General features: G+C 55.8%; 1 protein-coding gene and 1 long non-coding RNA gene across 4 annotated transcripts in view; one reads left to right on the forward strand and one right to left on the reverse strand.

The window, feature by feature from the left end:
* The first annotated feature begins 4,739 nt into the window (after positions 1-4,739).
* PPM1F (protein phosphatase, Mg2+/Mn2+ dependent 1F) overlaps positions 4,740-19,368 on the forward strand; it is a 30,470-nt gene continuing 15,841 nt past the window's right edge. Inside the window, exons 1-3 of one of the 3 annotated variants that reach the window (XM_053928321.1) lie at positions 4,740-4,866; positions 10,819-11,066; positions 16,298-16,446. In XM_053928321.1, the coding sequence (XP_053784296.1) occupies positions 10,870-11,066; positions 16,298-16,446 (346 nt within the window). In that variant the 5' untranslated portion in view covers positions 4,740-4,866; positions 10,819-10,869. Of the gene's footprint in view, positions 4,867-5,688; positions 5,896-10,818; positions 11,067-16,297; positions 16,447-19,368 lie in introns of those variants that run through there. The other 2 variants (XM_024557447.4, XM_053928322.1) reach the window with 2 other exon arrangements.
* LOC123479429 (uncharacterized) lies at positions 13,620-18,227 on the reverse strand. Its single transcript, XR_006655043.2, has 3 exons — positions 17,900-18,227; positions 17,542-17,670; positions 13,620-15,733 (listed from the first exon to the last, which is right to left on the reverse strand). It is a non-coding gene; the product is annotated as an uncharacterized lncRNA (long non-coding RNA).

Here is a 19,368-nt window from a genome sequence, read left to right on the forward strand (position 1 = left end):
GTGCTTGCTAGCCCAGCCGCTTACACATAGGTGGCAGCTTTAGCATCAGCACCGTGAGTCCTCCTGCCCTCTCCCCTGGGGACACTGGAGGGGAGAAGCGGGGAGAGCCACTAAAATCCAAAAAGTGCTCATGCCACTCAGATCCTGCTTGGGTGACACCTGAAGGTTGGGGGCACACTTACCCCATGACCCTACGATTCCACTTCTAGGCAATTAACCACGAGGAATAAAAGTTCCGTTCTCACAAAAACCTGTGTGTGAATCTTTGAGCCGTTTCATCCACAACTACTAGACAGAGGACGCGAAGTTATCCAACTTGTCTTGAGAGAATTTGTCATTATTTTTCAGGTGTTCTGGGAAGAGCACTAAGTATACAAATTGTTTCGCTGTGTGATTGGAGCAAATATCTGATCCGTTAAGGGAAATGTAGGAGCCTCGCTGGCCATACAGATTCTTTTACCTCCCCCGGTGAATGTCCCCCTCCGAAGCGGTGGAATACTCCGTTTTCCCCCTTCAAGCCACCCGTGTATTCTGCAATGGAAGAGGACAAAATCGGCCATCACCATTTCTGTCACTCTTCCTCTTTGTTCCTGTGGTTCCCAGCTTCCGCGTCATAAAGTCAGGCGTTGCCTTAGCTGGGGTTTCCCTGAAAGAGCGGATGCGACAAGCGCTTGCCTGCGGGTCACCCTAAGGAACAGGTGTGGATGATTGACAAGAAGGAAACATTCCAAGAAATATCGTTAAACTGGGTTTGGTCCCACTGGGGACCCTCTGAGGGGCAGTGTAGAAGGTGCCCCCCTTGACAGCTGGGAGAGGGGAACACGCATTCACTGGCTCCTGTCTCTCCATTGGTCAAGAGTTGCTCCTTGGGGCATCAACTCCCTGGAACGTCCCTGCTTGCCCGAGTACACAATGGCTGAAGGGGTGCTCGCAGAGGTTTCTTACGGGGCGGCAGAGAATAATACCCTGGTGGAGAGCAGGGCTGTTTTCACTGCCGTGGGAAGCGAGATTATCCAAGAAAATGTAAAACATAGCTCTCGGATTTTTCCCATCGCACTGTGCACACCCCTCTGCCAACACTTTCGTGGCCCTCAAGCCCTGGGGGTTGGGGAGGACTTGCGGTTCCGCCCATCAAGAGGTGGGGCCTGGTGTTTCTTCCCCAGAAGCAGGGTGTGGGACTCGCTTGGACCAAGGAGGCATTCCCAAATAGGATGCAAGCAAAGGGTTAAAAAGGGTGTATCTACTGGGACTTGTCCTTTCTCCTGCTACTTTCAGAACCCAGTAACCATGGGCTGAACAAGCTCAGACCAGCCTGTGGGGTAACGAGAAAGACATGACTAAGGCATTTGATGTTCCCACTGATGTTGAGCCAATTGCCAGACATGTGAAAACGGTGCAGACCTCCAGCTTCAGGTGAGCCAGTCCAGACCAGAAAAAGTCCTCAGCCAATTCCCCGAACCAGGAGCAAGTAAACGGGTGCTTGGGGAAGGTTTGTTATGTTGTAAACTAACTGATCCAGCCCATGGCATCTTTTGGACTCCTGGATCCAGCTGTACCTGATGTTGGATATCCATGGGCTCTTCTAGATCATTACGTTCTTTTCATTTTTGCTTAAACTAATTTGAATTGGGTCTCTGTCACTGGCAACAGAAAGGGGCCTTGGTGATCCAAGATTGAATAGCCTGGGCAAACAACAAACAGGATAAATAAATAAAATTACAGTAAATAATACGGTGATAAGTTCTAAGCAGAACAATGAAGCAAGGAAAGAGGTTAAGAGGTGCCATATGTGTGTGGGTAGGTGCGGGGTGTGTCTGTGTGTTTGTAGGTGTTTTTAGGTGTTCAGTCTTAAATAAGGTGGTTAGAAACAGCCTGAAAAGGAGATGTGTAGAAAGGTGAAGGAGGTGAAGAGCGAGCCGTGTGTGTGGCAGAAGGGACGAGGGCAGAGGTCCATGGCGACAGTGTGCCCAGCGGGTTGGAGAAACACCAGCGTGACTGGAGCAGAGCGATAGCGGGGAGGAGGGCAGGGGGAGGTGAGGTCTGAGCGGCACAGGGGGGGCGACTACTGGTGTAAGACCTTTTCGAAGACTTTGACTCTGAATGATGAAATGGGGAGCCGTTGGGGCGTTTGGAGCAGAGGAGGGACATGGTCTGACTTGCGTTTGAGCAGGACCACACTGGCTGCCAGGAAAGACTGCTTTAAAAGCGGAGGGTGTGGGAGAAGGTGAAATGGGAGGTCAGCAGCTGCAAGCTGGCCTGCTCTGAGGGGGACACAGGGCAGAACCGCTGCAGAACCACAGGCCTCCCATCTTTGCAAATGGCTCAGAATGATAGGGCTTGTCTGGCCAGCTGAACTGGCTAGACACAGACAGTTGTCCTTGATAAACCCCATCCCTGTTACCTTCCAACCCTGGTACATGTCGAGACCAAGCGCCCCAGATGTGTTTGCTCAGGGGAATGTAGCCACCCTTCCAGGTCTGCCGGACAGGAGAACGTACCACACACCTGCAGATTTTAGCCCACCCCCCTTTTAACTCCATGCATCAGGCCCTTGAAGACTTGAAGACACCAGTGGCCGAGGGAGACCCCAGGGCCCCCATTAGAAGGCAGCAGTAGACAGGAAGCCAGATGGGCACTGAGATGCAAGTGTCCTGGGATGTTGGGGTGAGGTGTTGCACTTCCTTCCCAAGGTCACAGCTCAGTGATGGTCTGAAAGCCCAAGACCAACACGATGCCCTTTCCACAAGGAGTCTCACAGGGTGTGATGGCATGGGGACTGGGGGAGCTGGAGGAGGGAGGCGTTACAACCACCTGCAGGTGGGGGGGCAGAGTGCGCAGGGTGGGGTTCCGGAACAGGAGACATTTGGGGTGGCAGAGACAAGAGGAAAACCCAGCTCTTTGGGAGCCCCCCTGCTCCTCCACTGAGCAAGGGACACAGCTTTGTGAGAAGCAGAGAGGCTCTGGCTGGTGGGGGGAGGGTAACATTGAGAGATTCCTTTTACAAGTGTGCAAGTCAAGAGCCAGGAGCTGAGGTGTGATGGAATGCAGACAGGGAGGGGTTGGCAGAAACCACAGGGCAGGAGTAAGCTCACAGGCATGTCCTTGGCCCAGCGCCAGTAAGGGGCAAGCTCCTCCCCAAGTGGCAGTGCCTCGCTTTGCCTCATCACCAAGCTGCCAGCCTTGAAGGGAACCTGCTAAAATATGTGGGCCCCGGCCGAGGAGCCCTGTAGATCTGTCAGCTTTCACGGACACCGGACTTTCCAGTGCGGGAGGTCCTGTCCCATGCACCACCCACCTCACCTGCACTGTGGTTCTCAAACTTCACCCTGTGGTTATTCTGTTGCACGTGGTACACTTTGCACCATGGATACACTTTGAGAAACACTGATGCAGGTTCTCACAACAATCCTATGAGATAGGTTGGTTGCTATTGCCCCCATTTTTCTGGTAGGGAGACTGACGCTTGAGAACATTCAGGGTCGCAGTTTATAAGAAGTAGCCTTGGCCTTGCTGACAACAGGAACTAGGGAGGCGTGGGTAGAAGAGTGGGATGAGCCAGCACCCCTTCCACACTGCTTTATCTGCCCAGACACCCCTTCCTTCCAGACTCACCCCGTCCCAGATGGTTTCCTTTCAAATTGGCCAGCTGCTAGTCCTCCAGGTTCCTGGCTTCACCGAAACCTTCCTGTTAGTGAAGCATCCCAGAGACCTTAATTCCTAGGAAGGACACAGGCCGGCGTGTGGACCTGAAGGTCACTTGAGCGGGACCACCGTGGAACTTTTGAGGGCCCTTCCTTCATAAAACATTTTTTAAATAATACATTATAACTGTATTGATATAAAAATGAGTATATTAATATTATAGATTAAAATATTTTCTTTGACCTAAAAGTTCATTTGTTTCTTTTGGTGGTAAAACATCTTTGTGGGGCTCAGTGGTGGCAGACGAGTGGCCCCCAACGATATCTACCTCCTCCTGGCCCCTGTGTGGCAAGGGGGAATCAGGGTTGCAGATGGAATTAAGATTGCGCATCATCTGACTTTAAAATAGGGAGATTTTTGAACAACAGTAAAATAAAATAATAATTAAAAAATAAAATAGGGAGATCATCCCGGGTCCTTTGGGTGGCCCAATGCATCAGAAGGGTCTCCACGTTCCTGGCTCTGACGGTGGAACGGACCACCGGCAAGGAGAGGGGCGGTCTTTAGAAGCTGAAAAGGCGAGGGAACAGGCTCCCGCTGCCGTCAGAAAGGAACGCACCGCTGGCGCCCTGAACTTAGCCCATTGAGTCCTTGCGGACTTCTGACCTCCGAAACTGTTAATAAATTTGTGTGCTCTTCGTGGTAATTGTCAGAGCAGCAATCGGAAACTGATACAGTCCTTAAAAGTATGGTGGTCCGGGCCTCCTTGCCTGATGGATGGCGTGCCCTGGGCAGTCGGGGTGTGCATCCCTGCTCTACCACTTAATGCCTGTTGACTGCACAAGTTGCTTAATTTCTGGGCGCTGTGAGGTAGGGGTTGCTTTCCCCATGTACCCACCCACTCAAGGCTCAAAAAGTGAAGCAAGTCACCAGTAAGCAGGCAGAACCCAGGATGAGGGCCTCTTCTCCACCTGAAACGAAAGAGCCGAAGTCACGAGTCGCAAGGCCGCCAGGGGGCAGCAGAGGCCCGGCCCCACCCCCATACTCCACCCAGCTGAGCCCAACTGCGTCTGCGCGACAGCAGCGCCGGCTGGGGACGGGAAGTGGGCGGGGCCGGCCGGAGTGGCTCGCAGGGCGCTGAGCGGCGGAGTGGCACGTGAGGCCCGCGGGGACGTGGGGGTGCGGAAACCCTTGGAACGGGATTGCGGGGCTGACGGCGCTGGGGTGAGGCTCAAGTGGGGGTCGTGGTTGTTCGAGGGTGAAAAGGGCCGCTGAGGATCCAGAGGCGGCAGGATGGGGGGCTCCGGAGACAGGGAGGCCGGGATGGGGAGACTCAAAGGGTTAGGGGGCCGCGTCGTGGGCTGAAGAGCGGGAGGAGCTGCTGAGGAACCTGAGGCGGGGAATCGGGGGACTGAGGAGCCAAGGGTGCAGAACTGGGAGGCCATTAGCTTGGCGGGGGTGTGGCAGAGCCAAGACCAGGTGTGGACAGAGGGCTAGAGCACAGTGGGTTGCTAAGAGGTGAAGCGTCCCCATTTTCCGGAGTCCGGCCCCTCCCTACCCAGCTCCCCAGGAGCATCTGGGCCGGCCCCACAGCCCATACGCCCACCCCACCAGCCCCTGCACCTTTGCAGGACTGCGTCTCTGTCCAAGTGCCCCCAACCATGGCCCGTGGCCCTCCCCTGAGTGTATTCAAAGTGTTTTAGTTAAAGTCAGTGTGGGGGCTGCGGCAGCTTTAGCGAGACGTGTGTGTGAGATAGAACCTCAGACAGGGAGACCACGGGCTCCACCACTGCAATTGTGTGACCTCGGGCAAGCCCTTTAACCTCTCTGTGCAGTAGGGAGAAATGGCACCTGATTGTAGGGATTTTAATACAGGCCTGACATAGTGGATGGTGATGGACCCGCCCCCCCACCCCCTTCCACCCAGCCAGACCCAGGCCCAGGCCCAGGCCCTGGCTGACACTTATCCTCCTGGCAGTCAAGTTCTGTGGGTGGGGCTCTGCTCCCCTCTTGGGGGATGGACTGTGAGGGCCAGGGCTCTGAGGTCATTTTCGCTCGCTTCTGGCCTTTATGCTCATATCCCGTCTATTGTCAGAGTTCACAGCGGAGGTGGAGCTGATAAGGGCATCTGAAGATCCTGTTTGAGTCCAGCTTCTCCTTAGTGGCGTTGGTTGGGTTGCTCGCCGCCCTTGAGTCTGTTTCCTCATCTGCAGTGTGACTTAACAGCATGTGCTTTCCGCATCGTTGAAAGAGGTAGAGGAAAAGAATGTCGCTTTGAGGGTTGGAAACCTCCACACAAGTTCATGTGTAGAATTCCTTTGAGATAGCGCCTGAAGTCAGCCCTGTCTTTAAAACCTTTCTCTGCTGCCCACCATGTTCCACAGCGTGTTTTAGCTTCCTCTTTGAAGGTTGCAGACCTCGGGCCGCACATCTCAGCCCACACGACGCATGCACACACGCACGGGTGGGTGGAAGGAAGCCAGCACCTCCCCTTTGCCGTCTTGCTTGCCGGCCCGCCATGCACAAACGCCTTGTCAGAACTGGAGAGGACTGGGGTGGGCTCCCTGCCCTCAGGAAGCTTGCAACCTAGAGAGACAGTCAAGCTCGTAAAAAGTGGGCCTTGCACAATAGTGTACCTGTGCTTGATGCCACAAAACTGTGCACTTGAAAATGGGTAGAATGATAATTTGTACGTTATGTATATTTTACCGTAAAAATATATATGTGTTTATATGAGATCTGGAAGCAGTTACAAACTCTCCCAGTAGTTACTCAGAAATATTCCGTTTGCAGGAAGGTTTTTAACAATGAAGACAATACTTTTGTAACAGTGCTGTGGTTTCCTTTTCGAAGGATCACTGTTTTTTTCTTTGCGGGGCTCGCTGAAGATAAGCAGGGCTCAGCAAGTATTTTGTCCAGACCTAGAAAAACGCAGCTGTACAAATAAGCATTAGTTGAGCATATGAGTCAAAACTAGTCAACTAGAGGAAAATACATATTTTAAATGGAGAAAAATGGACTTTTTAAAAGGTGGGTGCCAGCAGAAGTGCACTAGAGCCACAGAAGACAGAGGGCGAGGCTCCAAAGGCGTTACGATTTCAGCAGAGCTTTGATTAAGAGAGGTCTCAGGGCACAATGGAATGCCACCTGTCGGTGAGGCCCAGGAATATGGAGGTGAGGGGCTGTGCCAGGGCAGGGGGCGCAGTAATGAGAAACGGCGCCATGAGAGAGGCCAAATGGGGGCTGGTGACACGTGCAGGGTGGGCGAGGTTTCTGGGCAAGGTTTCCAGCACAGGTAGGAGCCGGTCACTCAACCCTTCTGCTGCGGCCCCCACCTGTAAAGCAGGGATGCCCGCAGGTTGTGGGAGGTGGAAAGCAGTGATCCAGGAAGAGTGCCCAGAGCAGCGACGCACGCGGGGGCCCCTGGCAGATGTTGGCTGGCAGCACTATCCTTCGGCCCCCTGGTTGCCCGCTGATGAACAGTGCAGACGGGCATCATTCCAGGAGCCAGGTTTAGCCAGACTGGTCGAGGCAGGTGGCATTGGGGGCCAGGGGCTCAGTGTTCCTCCCTACTCACCCCAGGTCTTTGGTGACGTGTACAAACTCATGCACAAGTCCCTTACCATCATCCCCAGTTGGGACATCTCTGCACCAGACTCAGTGCCACCTCAACCTGCACCACTTGCTCCTGTTGCCTGCCTGCTGGCCACTGCACCGTTCCGGAGGCTGTCTCCTCAGTTGGTCCTGTGAGAGCTCAGGGCCACAGCACTGTCCCCCAGCCTTCCTGACAGTCTCAGGGCCACCTCTGAGTCCCCCTCTGGGGAATTCCTCCCTCTTGCTGTCTTCAGGCCTTTATCTCTAGGCCCTGGGCTCCCAAGGGCAGGGATTGTTTTGCTCATATCCGTGTGACTCCATCACAGAGTCGGGAGTTTGTTGAAAAAAGGAAGGGCAGGGAAGGAAATTAATCATAAGTCATGAAGCAGCTGGGCCCCAGAGAACGGAAGCTCTGTCCTGGTTCCTCTCCTTGCACCTCGCCGCCTCTAGGTGATGGCGGAAACCAGCCTACTTGGTCTTCAGCAGGCAGGGTGGCCCTGGACCACCCACCTGTCTAGTGAAGGAGGGTGGCGAGTGCAGGCCCTGAGAATACGCCAGCTTGCTCCCCAGGCTGCAGACCAAGCCTGCGCACAAGCACTTGTCACTCCTGTGCTGCCTCAACCCCCAGACCTCCCTCAGCACACATGTCCCACTGCAACTGCCATCCAGGCCCACACCAGACCCTGGACTTGGGGCAGTGGGCACATGACCTCAGCCCCCTGCGTGGTGAGCGGGGACCTGGGCTGCAGTGCAGAGAGGAGGGGCCCCCAACCCCCAGAGGAACTGGCCCACTTTGTGGAGAGGGCGCCCTGACACGGAAAACAGCATCCCAAGGCTGAGAGGCTAGGAGGCTGCCACGTTACAAAATGTCCAGCGGTGCCACCACCAGCAAGTGAGGTCGAAGGTGAAGGGCCTTGAACTCTCTTACTTTATTCTGTGGGCCACGGTTGTGCATTGTGGGGAGGTCAGTGAGCACACTGTCGTTTCACGTGGATCCTGAGATTTCGCTGCCTCTGGAGCATGTGTTTCTGGGCTCAGCATTTCCCAGCCCTACTGGGGCACTCAGTGTTGCTCGAGGCAGCTCTGCATTACTTACAGTTCTCTCCTCTAAGCAACAGGAGACCAGCATGCTTTGGGTTTGAAAGCAGAGGCAGAGGCGGGGAAAAGCGGAGGAGGCCTCTTTCTCTGCCCACGGTGTTCGGGCTTGCTGGGAAATTCTCGTTGTCAGCTTGTTGTTTTCCATGGCTCGATTCTTGTGTTTGTGGGCAGTGGTGCGGCCTCGCTGGCCTCCCCCGCAGCTGACCCTCACCGCCCCACGGGGCTCCCAGCCTTTCCTGATCTCCCCATTTCTCAGTCTCACCCTGGCAGTCATAATGCAATGAGTGGTCTCCCTTCTCTGTGGCACATTCTCGACCTTTTTTGACCTGTTGGCCGTCATGACCTGGGGCGGTGCTGTATTCACTCCTGCTGGTGAGCAAATGGAAGGATAACCATGGACTTAAGTCTGTCCCCCTGTTCTTCTATTACAAGTGGCCCCATTTCTGTATATTTTTGTCTGTGTGTCTACTTTTAAAAATTAACTTTAGATGCCTGTCTCTGCAAGAAGGGAGAGATTTTGTGTGTGTATGGTTTTTAATTGACCATTATTTGCCCTTGGCCCTCGAACCCTTTGCCACCCGACATTTAGCTCTCCCTGTCCCCTTCCCCCTCATGTTTCCATCTTTATTCTTTGAGAAGACTTGCACTAAGTTAGTGCTTGGCGAGGACAGCCCTTCCCCTGGCCGTGCTCTGCCCTGGGCTCTGCAAGCCGCCCTCACCCTCCAACTGCAGCCCCCTGCCTGCAGCTGCCCTTTGGGAAAGTGGACAGCTGTGGTCTTTAGGGACCTAAGACTGACAGTTCTGGAAGATTCTCTCCTGTGGTTCTGTCCTCTCCATTCACCCCTCAGAACCTAGAAGGCCTCAGGTAGGGATGGGCTATGAAAATGCTCCCCCAAATCTCCTAAAACTTGGGGCGTTGCTTGGGCTCTCAAGTCAGTTTGTTACCATCAAGAAACACTTTGTTTCTCGGTGGGATAAATGTGTGGGATTCATTCCTGAAGAAAGTTCCCAGCTGGCTGCTGTGGAGAGGAAGAGAGGAGGGACGAGAGTGAGGGGCCTGTCAGGGGCCCCTGGTGGTGGGAGGTGACTATGTAGGTGTGTGATGTGTGTGTGTTAGGAATGGGGCCTGGAGAGGGCCGGGCTACAGCCCCTGAGTGGAATTGAGGAAGGGTGGGGGGCAGAGGCTAACCCCGAGGGGCACCGAGTGGAAGACCTGTGGGACTGTTTGGGTCGGCAGGGCCGAGCAGGAGGTGGGAGTCCAGCGATGCTGGGGCTGTGAGGGTGTCTGACCGTCAGGGCCTTAGCTAGAGTACAAACTGAGACAGGCAGGCTGAGGAAAAGGGGGCAGGTGTGAGGTGGAGAGGGTGGTCCTGGGCTGGGAGAGAGGAGCTAGAGTCCCACCTTGGGGTGGAGGGTGTGGGTGAGTGACACCTTCTTCCAGTTGTGAGAGAAAGTGGGTTAGGGGAAGGGGGTGATAAGCTTGGGCTCCATAATCCCTCTATGACCTTATCGTCCTTTCTCCGGCAAAGGGCTGCCCCTCTGCAAGCCTCAGCGTTCCCATCTGTGAAATGGGGGCTCCTCCTGGCTCCCAGGGGTGTTTCAGGAAATGCTGAGGGGCTGACAGCAAGTAAGCCCTCTGCCTTCCTAAGCTTGCTGGGAGGAAGAGCCTTTGAGGCTGGAGCTGTGTGCGAGACAGTGGGGTCAGTGGCCTGTGCCATCCACAGTGCCTCTCCTCCAGCCAGGCCCTTGGAGGCCTGGACTCCTCCTGTGGGAGAGGACTTACTAGACTTGACCACATTCGAAACTCCCCTGACTGTTCCGAGTTCCCCCTCTGCTTCCTACTATCTCCACCTTGGGGTACCCCTTACCCTCTGGGGAGCCCTTGCTGCTCCCCCTCTGGTCCATCTCTGAAATAGCCCAGGGCCAGCCCTCTCCTGCACGTGGGCCCTGCCACCATCCTGTCCAGGCCGTTTTCTTCCTTTAACAGGTGACCCTTCTCCCCTCTGGGTACCACTTCTAGGCTCACAGACCTTGTGCCATCACTTCCTTACCTCTTGGATGCCCAGGTCCTGGGTCAAGTTGAGCCCCCTCACCTGCCTCAGTGGCCTGGTCCTAGTGTCTCTCTCCTGCCCACCACTGGCTGCACTGGCTATTACTGTGAGGACCTCACCCACCTTCAGGATATCTAGGCATTTATTTCCTCTCGCTCTGGCTCCTAAAGCCACTTCTCTAGCCTCCCCGACGTCCTCTCTCAGATCAGAACAGCCAGGGTTGTCCCTCTCACTTACTTGGGCCCCCTGAACTGTGTGTGAAGCTGGGTGGCCTTCTGCCCCCAGCCCCAGGCCTGTTGTGTGCCCTACCCTGGCATGTTTGAAGGTGCAGGAGATACCTAGGTGCCAGGCAGCCGGCACTGCAAGGCCCGAAGACCCCACATCAGGGTGCTGAGTGCTCCCTGTTTTTGCTGACCCTCGTGTCTCCCCCTAGTGCAAAGCCTGACTGGAACCCTGGCAGCAGGCCCCTCGGGATGCTCTGGGCATGGCCTCTGGAGCCCCTGAGCAGAGCAGCCAGATGGCAGAGGAGACCCCCAGCTTCCTGGACGAGTTCCTCCGCGACTTCCCAGCCCCACTGAGCCCAGAGAGCCCTTTGCCATGGAAGGTCCCAGGGACAGCGCTGAGCCAGGAGGAGGTGGAGGGCGAGCTGGCCGAGCTGGCGATGGGCTTCCTGAGCAGCAGGTAGGCCTTGTACCCACCGGGAGGGGACAGCACAGGACGGGAGGAAGAGGCATGGCATGTGCTACATGTTGACCTTGAACCTGGCATTTACCCCACACATCCTGCCCTGTGCGGTTTATGTCCACTGCGTGCATCTCTGTGGTAGCGCTGCGTTGGTTTCCCCGAGGTGGCCGCAACAAAGCACCACAGGCAGGGTGGCTTAGAGTCACAGAAAGGAATTGTCTCCGCCCTGGAGGCTGGAAGTCGGAGATCAGCTGTCAGCAGGACCCATTCTCAAACAAAGGCTGTCTAGAAGAATCTGTCCCAGACCTTCCTCTTAGCTTCTGATGTGTCACTGGCCTTCGTGTGCCTTAGCCTGGAGACACACCACTCCAGCCTGGCTTTCCTTGTCACACGGCATCTTCCCATGTGTCTGTCTTCACACAGCATCTGTCTTCCTTGTCTTTCTGTGTGTCTCCTCTTCTTGTAAGGACGCCAGTCCTGCTGGATATGGGGTGCCCCCCGTTCCTGCATTGTGACCTTGCAAAGACCCTAATTCGGAATAAGGTCCCACCGTGAACCACTCGGGTGAGAACTTCAGCGTATCATTTTGTGGGTTAGGAGATTGGCCAAGGCCTCCATTTTGGGGCAGGGCAGGGCCTGGCCATGTGCCCCGCGCACAGGCCACGCCGCCCCGCAAGGAGGTGGTGGTGCTTCCTCCATTTCACAGATGAGGAAGCTGAGACACAGCCGGGGGGAGCGTGACCAGCAGAGAAATTTAGTGAAAGAAAAGGGGAGGCTCATGGCGTGTGGGCTGGCAGGCCACATGGCATTCCTGTGAACCCCATCCTCCCCTGAGGGACCACACCCGTAGTCCCTAGTTACTGCATCACCCCTAAAACCAGGACAAGGCCCTGACCCTCAGTGTGCTTCCTTTTCCACAAGTCAGCTCCAGTCCCCCTCCCCCCAGGCAGAGCTACCCACTCTTTCTTGCCCATGCAGCTGCAGTGTGGGAGCTTGTGTCGCTGAGCACAAAGGCTTCTGGTTGTAGGCCTGCTCCGGGGCCACGTGCATCCCAGCATCCCCCACAGTCCCAGGGCGCCCAGGAGAAACTTCCCAGCAACCACGTCCCTCGGTGGCGATGGCATGTGTGGAGGGGCCTGCCAGCTTGTCTGGCTTTGAGGAAATAATTTCAGAGGCAGATGGCACAGAGCAGGCCTGGGACCTGACGACACTACTTTAGGGGTGCTGGTGGTGTGGGAGACGGGAGGGGAGGGCAAGAGAGGGCTTCCAGAGTTCTGCCTCCTGAGGCCCAGGAGCATGAAGGATGGGAGAGAGCGAGCCAGCCAGGCACAGCAGCCACACTCAGGGGAAAAGGGAACTTGAGGGGCCCAGGACTGCAGTGTCTATCCTCCCAGCAGCCACAGTACCTTCCATCGGGGCTCGGGTCACGGCAGGAAAGGCGGGCCCAGGAGCATTGGCGCTTGTACCAACCAGGGCTGGAGGAGAGTGAGAGCACCCAGCGGACTGCTGTGCCAAGGATGAGGTGTCCGCAGGGGCAGAGAGAAGCCAGATGGGAAAGCCAGCCTGGGCGACAGCAGAGCCCCAGGTGAGCCGGGCCTCCAGGCACGGGGCCCGGCCTAAGAAAGGGGAGTTGCCACCACGTGGGGCCGAGGAGGGGCACCAACTTGAGGGTCAATTCCTAGGTCAAGGAAGGAGAGGACTCAGAGAAGGGACGGGCAGGGAGGGGGAGGATCAAGGATGGTGGGGTAGTTTTGCTTCACAGCAGTGGAAATGGCAGGGAGTGAGGAAGAGGAAGGTAGTCGAGCAGGAGCTGGGGACTACACTCCTGCCCAGAGGGGGGCCTGAGCTGGAGAAGTCAGGAGTTGGTCCTTGGGGTCTGTGGCGTGCAGGGCCTTGGGGCAGGCCCCTCAAGCTCAGTGCAGGGAGAAGCAGGACTTGTTTGAGGTGGAGCGGGGCTTCTCGAGGCCCTGGCAACCTATTAATTAGCAGGATGACAGGGGGCCTGAGACTCTTAGTGACAGAAGAGACCAAGAGTCACAGCCCCAGGCCTCTGTGAGTCCACCTTGAAGTACCTTCAAATGTACCTTAAAGTGTAGTATTTTAAAGTCTTCTATTTGCCAGCCATCTTAGGGGATTTATTTTCAGTTATTTTTGTCCTTTTCCAGTTTTTCTTCCATATGTAGACACGGGTGTTCACGCGGTGTCTACACTGTGCGTGACAGTCGGAGCACCCCACACACACGTGCCTCCGGGCTCTTGCATGGCGGGGGCCCCGAGCATATCGATCCGTGGAGTTTTTTCAGATTGTAATTTTTTTTTAAGTTTTATTTATTTATTTATTTTTAGAGAGGGGAAGGGAGGGAGAAAGAGAGGGAGAGAAACATCAATGTGTGGTTGCCTCTGGCCCCCACTGGGGACCTGGCCCACAACCCAGGCACGTGCCCTGACTGGGAATCGAACCGGCGACCCTTTGGTCTGCAGTCTGCACTCAATCCCCTGAGCTACAGCAGCCAGGGCTGTAACTTGTATCTTTTATGAAACTGTCTGGAAGTCAGATCGCTGAGTTCAAGGGTGTGATGATTTATATCCTATCTCTTCCCTTGTTGTTTGCAGCTCCCTGTCACATCTCAGGTCCCCAAGCCGTGCCTGCCTTACTCTGTATTATTTATATGTGTTTTCATCTCTGCTGCTAAATTGGGAATTCCTTGAAAATCCCCGAGGTGTGTGGGACTAGAGCGTTTATCAGGCTCCCTGGCCTTGTGCACACACCTGTTCCCTTCCCTGCCTCTTCTGGCCACTTTAGGAGCCCTGACTGACGCAAGGCCTGAGTGCCGGGGCGGGGGGTTGGAGAAGGGGGTTGGGCGGTACCCTGGAAGGGGCGGGAGAGGCATCCAGGAAGCAAGCCTGTGGCCCGAAGCCAGGCATTGTGTGGGTCCCCCACAGCGGGAAGCTCGGTGGCCTCAGCAGTGGGACCTCGGAGGGCCTGCAGGAAGGCACAGCGCAACCTCCCCAGGAGCAAGCGGAACAGGTGCCCCTTGTTCCTGCTGTGAGAAGGGAAGACCCGGTGGTGGGCAGGAAATCCCTGAACAGCAGAGGAACTCACTTCTCATGTCTTGGCTGGTTGCTTTTCGAAGACATTCATCCCAGTGGATTCCTAAGACCACCTATAGACGCCACAAATGCCCGGCCCCAAAGGGACCCACCAGGCTCCTGGGCGGTCCTTGTCTTCAGGGCGAAGCCCAGTGTGTCAGCCCAGTGGAGAGGCATGGCCGCCCGCCCCGGGCCTTGGCCCCCAGCCCTCAGGGAAAGGCACATGCGGCTGAGCCCACCTCCCACTGCTGGGGAGGCAGATTTGGGGGTCAGGATCTATTCTAGAAGCCATAGGGGTGCCAGGGGTAACAACCTCTATGCCTAGGGGAGCCAGGGAGGGCTTCCCAGGGACACGGTGTGGGAGCCAGCCCCAAGGCTGCGTGCTGGGCAGGCAGGCCAGAGAGCCCATGGAAGAACACATCTGTGGCAGAATGTTTTTTAATTTAAAAAAAATTATTTAGTTTTTAGACAGAGGGGAAGGGAGGGAGAAAGAAAGGGAGAAAAACATCAATGTGTGGTTGCCTCTCACGTGCCCCTTCTTGGGACCTGGCCCGCAACCCAGGCATGTGCCCCAAAGGGAATCAAACCCGTGACCCTTTGGTTCGCAGGCCAGCGCTCAATCCACTGAGCCATGCCAGCCAGGGCAGTGGCAGAATTTTTTATAGTCCTTCCTCATGGGCCTTGGTCTGTTCACCCTATGACTTCCCAGGAGCTGCCACTTGTCCCTCCATTCCCTCACTCAAGATCCTCATTTCCTCCCTCCATCTGCTTTCCCATTCCTGCCTACGCCAGCCCCCCTGTTCTGCTCTGGGTGGCCTGGCTATGACTTTCAAAGCACTCAACCAAGTCTTGCTTCCCAGAATTGTGCCTGCACAGCCCTGGGCAGCCACCTGTCCAGCTGCTTCCCACCTCCCACCTGCTGTCCACCCAGGCGAGCTCCTTCAGGCTGTCGCCCTCACCCCCATGCATTAGAGGCCCCATCTCCAGACCACATGCCCGTCAGCCCGAGGCCTCTCGACACTCAGCCAGACCTGAGACTCACTAGGGACATGGAACCTGTCTGGTCTCCTGCCTGGCACCTGCTCTGCCCCCTCCTGTCCACCACCAGGCCCTGCCTAGCCAGGGCCTTGGCTTCCTCACAGCTCACCCTTCAATCCACCCTGAGTGGAGAGGCCAGAGAGAAGGCTCTCCCATCATGGCACATCCCTCTTTAAAACACACAGAGGTCAGGACTCCCCAGGGGCCTGACATCTGCACCCCTACCCCCAGCCAGCATCCCCGGTACAAGCTGCTCTGAGGGACCAGGGACCCCGTGGGCCATGCACAGCCCAGCCTTCCAAGTGCAGGCCAAGATTTGTTTCCTGGGGTGGCCATAATGAAGGATCACAGGCTGGGTGTCTTAAACAGCAAAACCGGATTGTCAGATTTCTGGAGGCCGGAAGTCCAAGATCAAGGTGTCAGTATGCCTGGTTCCTTCTGGGGGTCGCTGGCCACCTTTGCTGTAAGTTCATCACTCTCTCGTCTGCCTTCATTCTCCCAGTGTCCTCTGTGGGTGTGTCCATGTCCGAATTCCCCTTTTGAAAAGGAACCGACGTTACTAGGTTAGGGACCCACTCTGCTCTGTGGTGACTTCATCTTAACTAATTGTATCTGCAACCAGCCTGTTTCCAAACAAGGTCACGTCCTGAGGTACTGGGGATTAGAACTGCAACGTATGGGTTTTGAGGGACACAATTCAACCCATAAGCTCCCCCACACCAGAGGTCCCCAGCTGGCATTGGTGACCAGGCACCTGTCATCAGGCTGAACATTGCGCAGTCTGTCTGGCCTGGCCTTGGAGGCCAGTGGACACAACTGACAAGTCTGTGGCACCCCTCCCCACCAGCCTTAGCCCCTATCTGGTGCAGCAGCACCGGCCCCAGTAAATGGTGCCATGTGGACATCGGCTCCCCAAGGACCAGAGGCTGACCTCGTTACGGTCCCACAATGGGGTGCATGTGGTCGTTGCTACCTCCCGGGGGGGGGGTCTCCCTGGGTGGAGGAGGCCCAAGATCTCCCTCTGGAGGGCTCAGGCCAGTGCTGGAGTGTTGGCTTCTGCTGAGGAGCTGGCCCCAGTTCACTTATTATTCCCATCCCAGGAATGCTCCGCCACTACTTGCTTCATCTCTGGCCCATGAAGCAGTTTCCCAGCTGCTGCAGACAGACCTTTCTGAATTCAGGATGTTGCCCAGGCAGGAGGAGGAGGAGGACAACGAGGAAATGGAGGAGCAGAAGGCCCCTGTGACCTGTGAGTTCTCTTTCTTGGGACCCCAGGATTAGCAGGCCCCATACTTGCCAGGCCAGACAAAGGACAGGCCACCAGTGAGCACCAGCGTGGGAGAAGGCAGGGCTCAGCTGGCCTCCCTCTCCTTTCCTGTTTTGCTGGTGGGAAGACAGTTGTGGCAGCATGTGGCCAAGAACCTCAAGGGGGCAACACCATGCACATGTGCTCGTGACGGGCAGATTGAGATGCAATGAAAGCATACGTAGCCTGAAGTCAGCGAGGGGAGCATAGCAGTCACTCACTGGGCTTCAGAACACCCTGGAGGGAATAACGTGTGGCCTGTTTCACAAGGGAGGACCCCAGGCTCCAGACTCTCTGTCACACTTCTGTTCTGCCTCAGCCAACATTGCCGCCCCATGATGACGTTGGAGTTGGGTGGCTGACGTGGGAATGGGCTCCCAGGGCAGCCTTGATGTCCAGCTGGTAGAAAATGCTAGAGCTTGGCCCATGGCCTGGGCCGACCCAACCCCATCAGGTGGAGACTCTGGATTTCCACGAGAGCTTGGAGAGGCAGCCTGCTCCTGGGACGGTGGTCACGTGGCAAGAGGGACCCAGAAATGGAGTGAGCCTCATGCTAAAAAGGCAGGGCTCTCATTTTGCCTGTCTTCCTTTCACTTCCCCAGTAATTCCTTTCTCTCACATCTCATAGAAATGTCACTTCCTGTTGGACCAGAGCTCCATGAGGCAAGCCAGGGTCGCTCAGCTGTGGCCTGTGGCAGAGTGTGTGGTGGGCCCAGGCTAGGCACCAGCGTTCGGTTGCTCCTTGCCTCTGGTGAAAGGTGCAGCTCAGGCCGCACACAGGCAGGGCTGAGGGCCAGCTGGGGTGCAGAAGACAGGCTGGGTCCTGGGGCCCGGCCTGGTCAGCAGGGTAGTGGGAGCCTCGGCAGGTTCCCCTTCCTCTGCCATTTCCTATCTCACTGTGTTACTTTATTATTTTTTCACTGAGATATAATTGATGTATCACATTGTATAACTTTAAGGTATACAATGGGTTGATTTGGTTCATTTATATATTACTTTTGCTAACACCTCCCCTATGTCACTTAATTACAGACATACCTTCGAGATATTGGGGATTCAGTTCCAGGCCACCGCAGTAAAGCATCATAATCTTTTTGCTGGTGGTGGTGGTTGGATGGGGGCAGGGCAGGGGGGTGCCTTGCCTTCAGTTTACAAAAAATGCAGCATCTGTGAAGCACAATACAGTGAAGCATAATAAAACAAGATATTCCTGTATTTCCTACTATCTCAGCATTAGTGGGAGCATTGAAGGCAAAGCAATGAAGAGGCCGGCAAAAGAGGAGAAAAACAAGCAGCCTGCCCCTGCAGTAGGTGCCAGGCCCTTCTGTCCGCGACCCCTGCCCTTTTCCCGGGCTCCCTGTCCTCATTCCCGTATAGCACAGCCTCACGGCCCCACCTGCAAGCCGGAGACAGCAGCTCAGTGACAGGCAGCCCTTGCCTCCGCAAACTCCGCAGGCCTTCATCCCCGCAGGGTAGTGCCCGCCAGCCCCACCCAGCCGGCATCCGGGCAGAATGTTGGCGCCACCTGCTGGCGGGAAGGAGCAGTATAGCGGCAGTACATGGGGGCTCCTGCTCCTGCCCTCGGTGCAGGCCTGGATCAGCTGTCCGTCATGGGAGTGGGACTTAACTAAAGTCTGTCAGTGGGGTGTTACGAGAATCATCACCCAAGGGCAGAGATGTGACTAAGACCTCTGTGTGGCAGGATCAGGTGGAGCCATCAACGGCCCCTCCCCAGTGAGTAGTCCCTGTGGGAGCCAGGAGAGCAGGCGCGCCCTGTGAGCCGCATCAGGAGTGTGTGGGCCAGTGATCCCCCCCAGAGTTAATCATTCTCATTGGTAATTGCCCTTTGCTGGAGCCAGGATTCGAGTTTAAGCACGCCACAGAACAACAGGAGGATGACCTAAGAGAGTGAGGGTGCTCTGTGCCTCCCTGGTTTCTCAGACCTGATAAAACCCAGTTCTCAACAAACGCCTGCATGGCCGCCACATCCCAAGTGTGGTCGCAGCGGCACGTTCTCCACACCCCCGATGGGTGGGTTTCTTCGTAAGCATCTCCCGGGGCTTCCTGCACGCCCAGGCCCTCCATGCCTCCCCTGGCCTTCTTTTCTTCTGCAGCCACTTCCTTCGGCACCAGCTGTTTCTTCTCCAACTCTCCAAATCCTTGAAGGGTAGCCTGGGACACTCCTGAGTCTACCTCGTTTCTAGTTACTTGCCCTGGGCCCCCCCTTAGGTGACTAGCGCTGACTTACCTGTACCTCCACCAGCACCTGGGGCAGCAGGGGTCCTGGGAGGGGTTCGTGCATCAGAATGAACGGAGTCTCTGAGATGTGGCCCCTGAGGGTTCCTTCGGACCTCTTCCTTATTAGTGTTCTCTTTAGAGGCAGGCTTAGGTAGGATTTAAACTTTTTAAAATCTATGTCGCCAGCAGTATTACTTGTTGCTGCGTAACATTGGCCCAAAATTTAGTGGCTTAAAACAGTAAACACTTACCATCCCACAGTTTCTGTGGGTCTGGAATTTGGGAGCAGCTGAACAGGTGGTTCTTGCTCCAGGGTCTCATGACATCAGACAAAGGCCAGTGGGAGCAGAGGCTCCAGTTCCAAGATCGTTCAGTCACACAGCCGATAGCAGGACGCCTCAGTTCCACACCCTGTGGCCTCTCCACAGGGCTGCTCGAGCTTCCTTGTGACGTGTCAGGAGGCTTCCCTCAGAGCCAGCGGCTCACGAGAGGGAGAGAGGGGGGATGAGAAAGACAGGACACGCGAGGGGGAAGCCACAGTGCCTCTTAGGCCCTGGTGTCCAAAGCTGCTCACAGTCACTTTGGTTTTATTCATTAGAAGCAGGTCACCGAGGTACAAAGTTATGT

The sequence above is a fragment of the Desmodus rotundus genome, chromosome 7 (genome assembly GCF_022682495.2).
Source record: "Desmodus rotundus isolate HL8 chromosome 7, HLdesRot8A.1, whole genome shotgun sequence".
Classification (NCBI taxonomy): domain Eukaryota; kingdom Metazoa; phylum Chordata; class Mammalia; order Chiroptera; family Phyllostomidae; genus Desmodus; species Desmodus rotundus.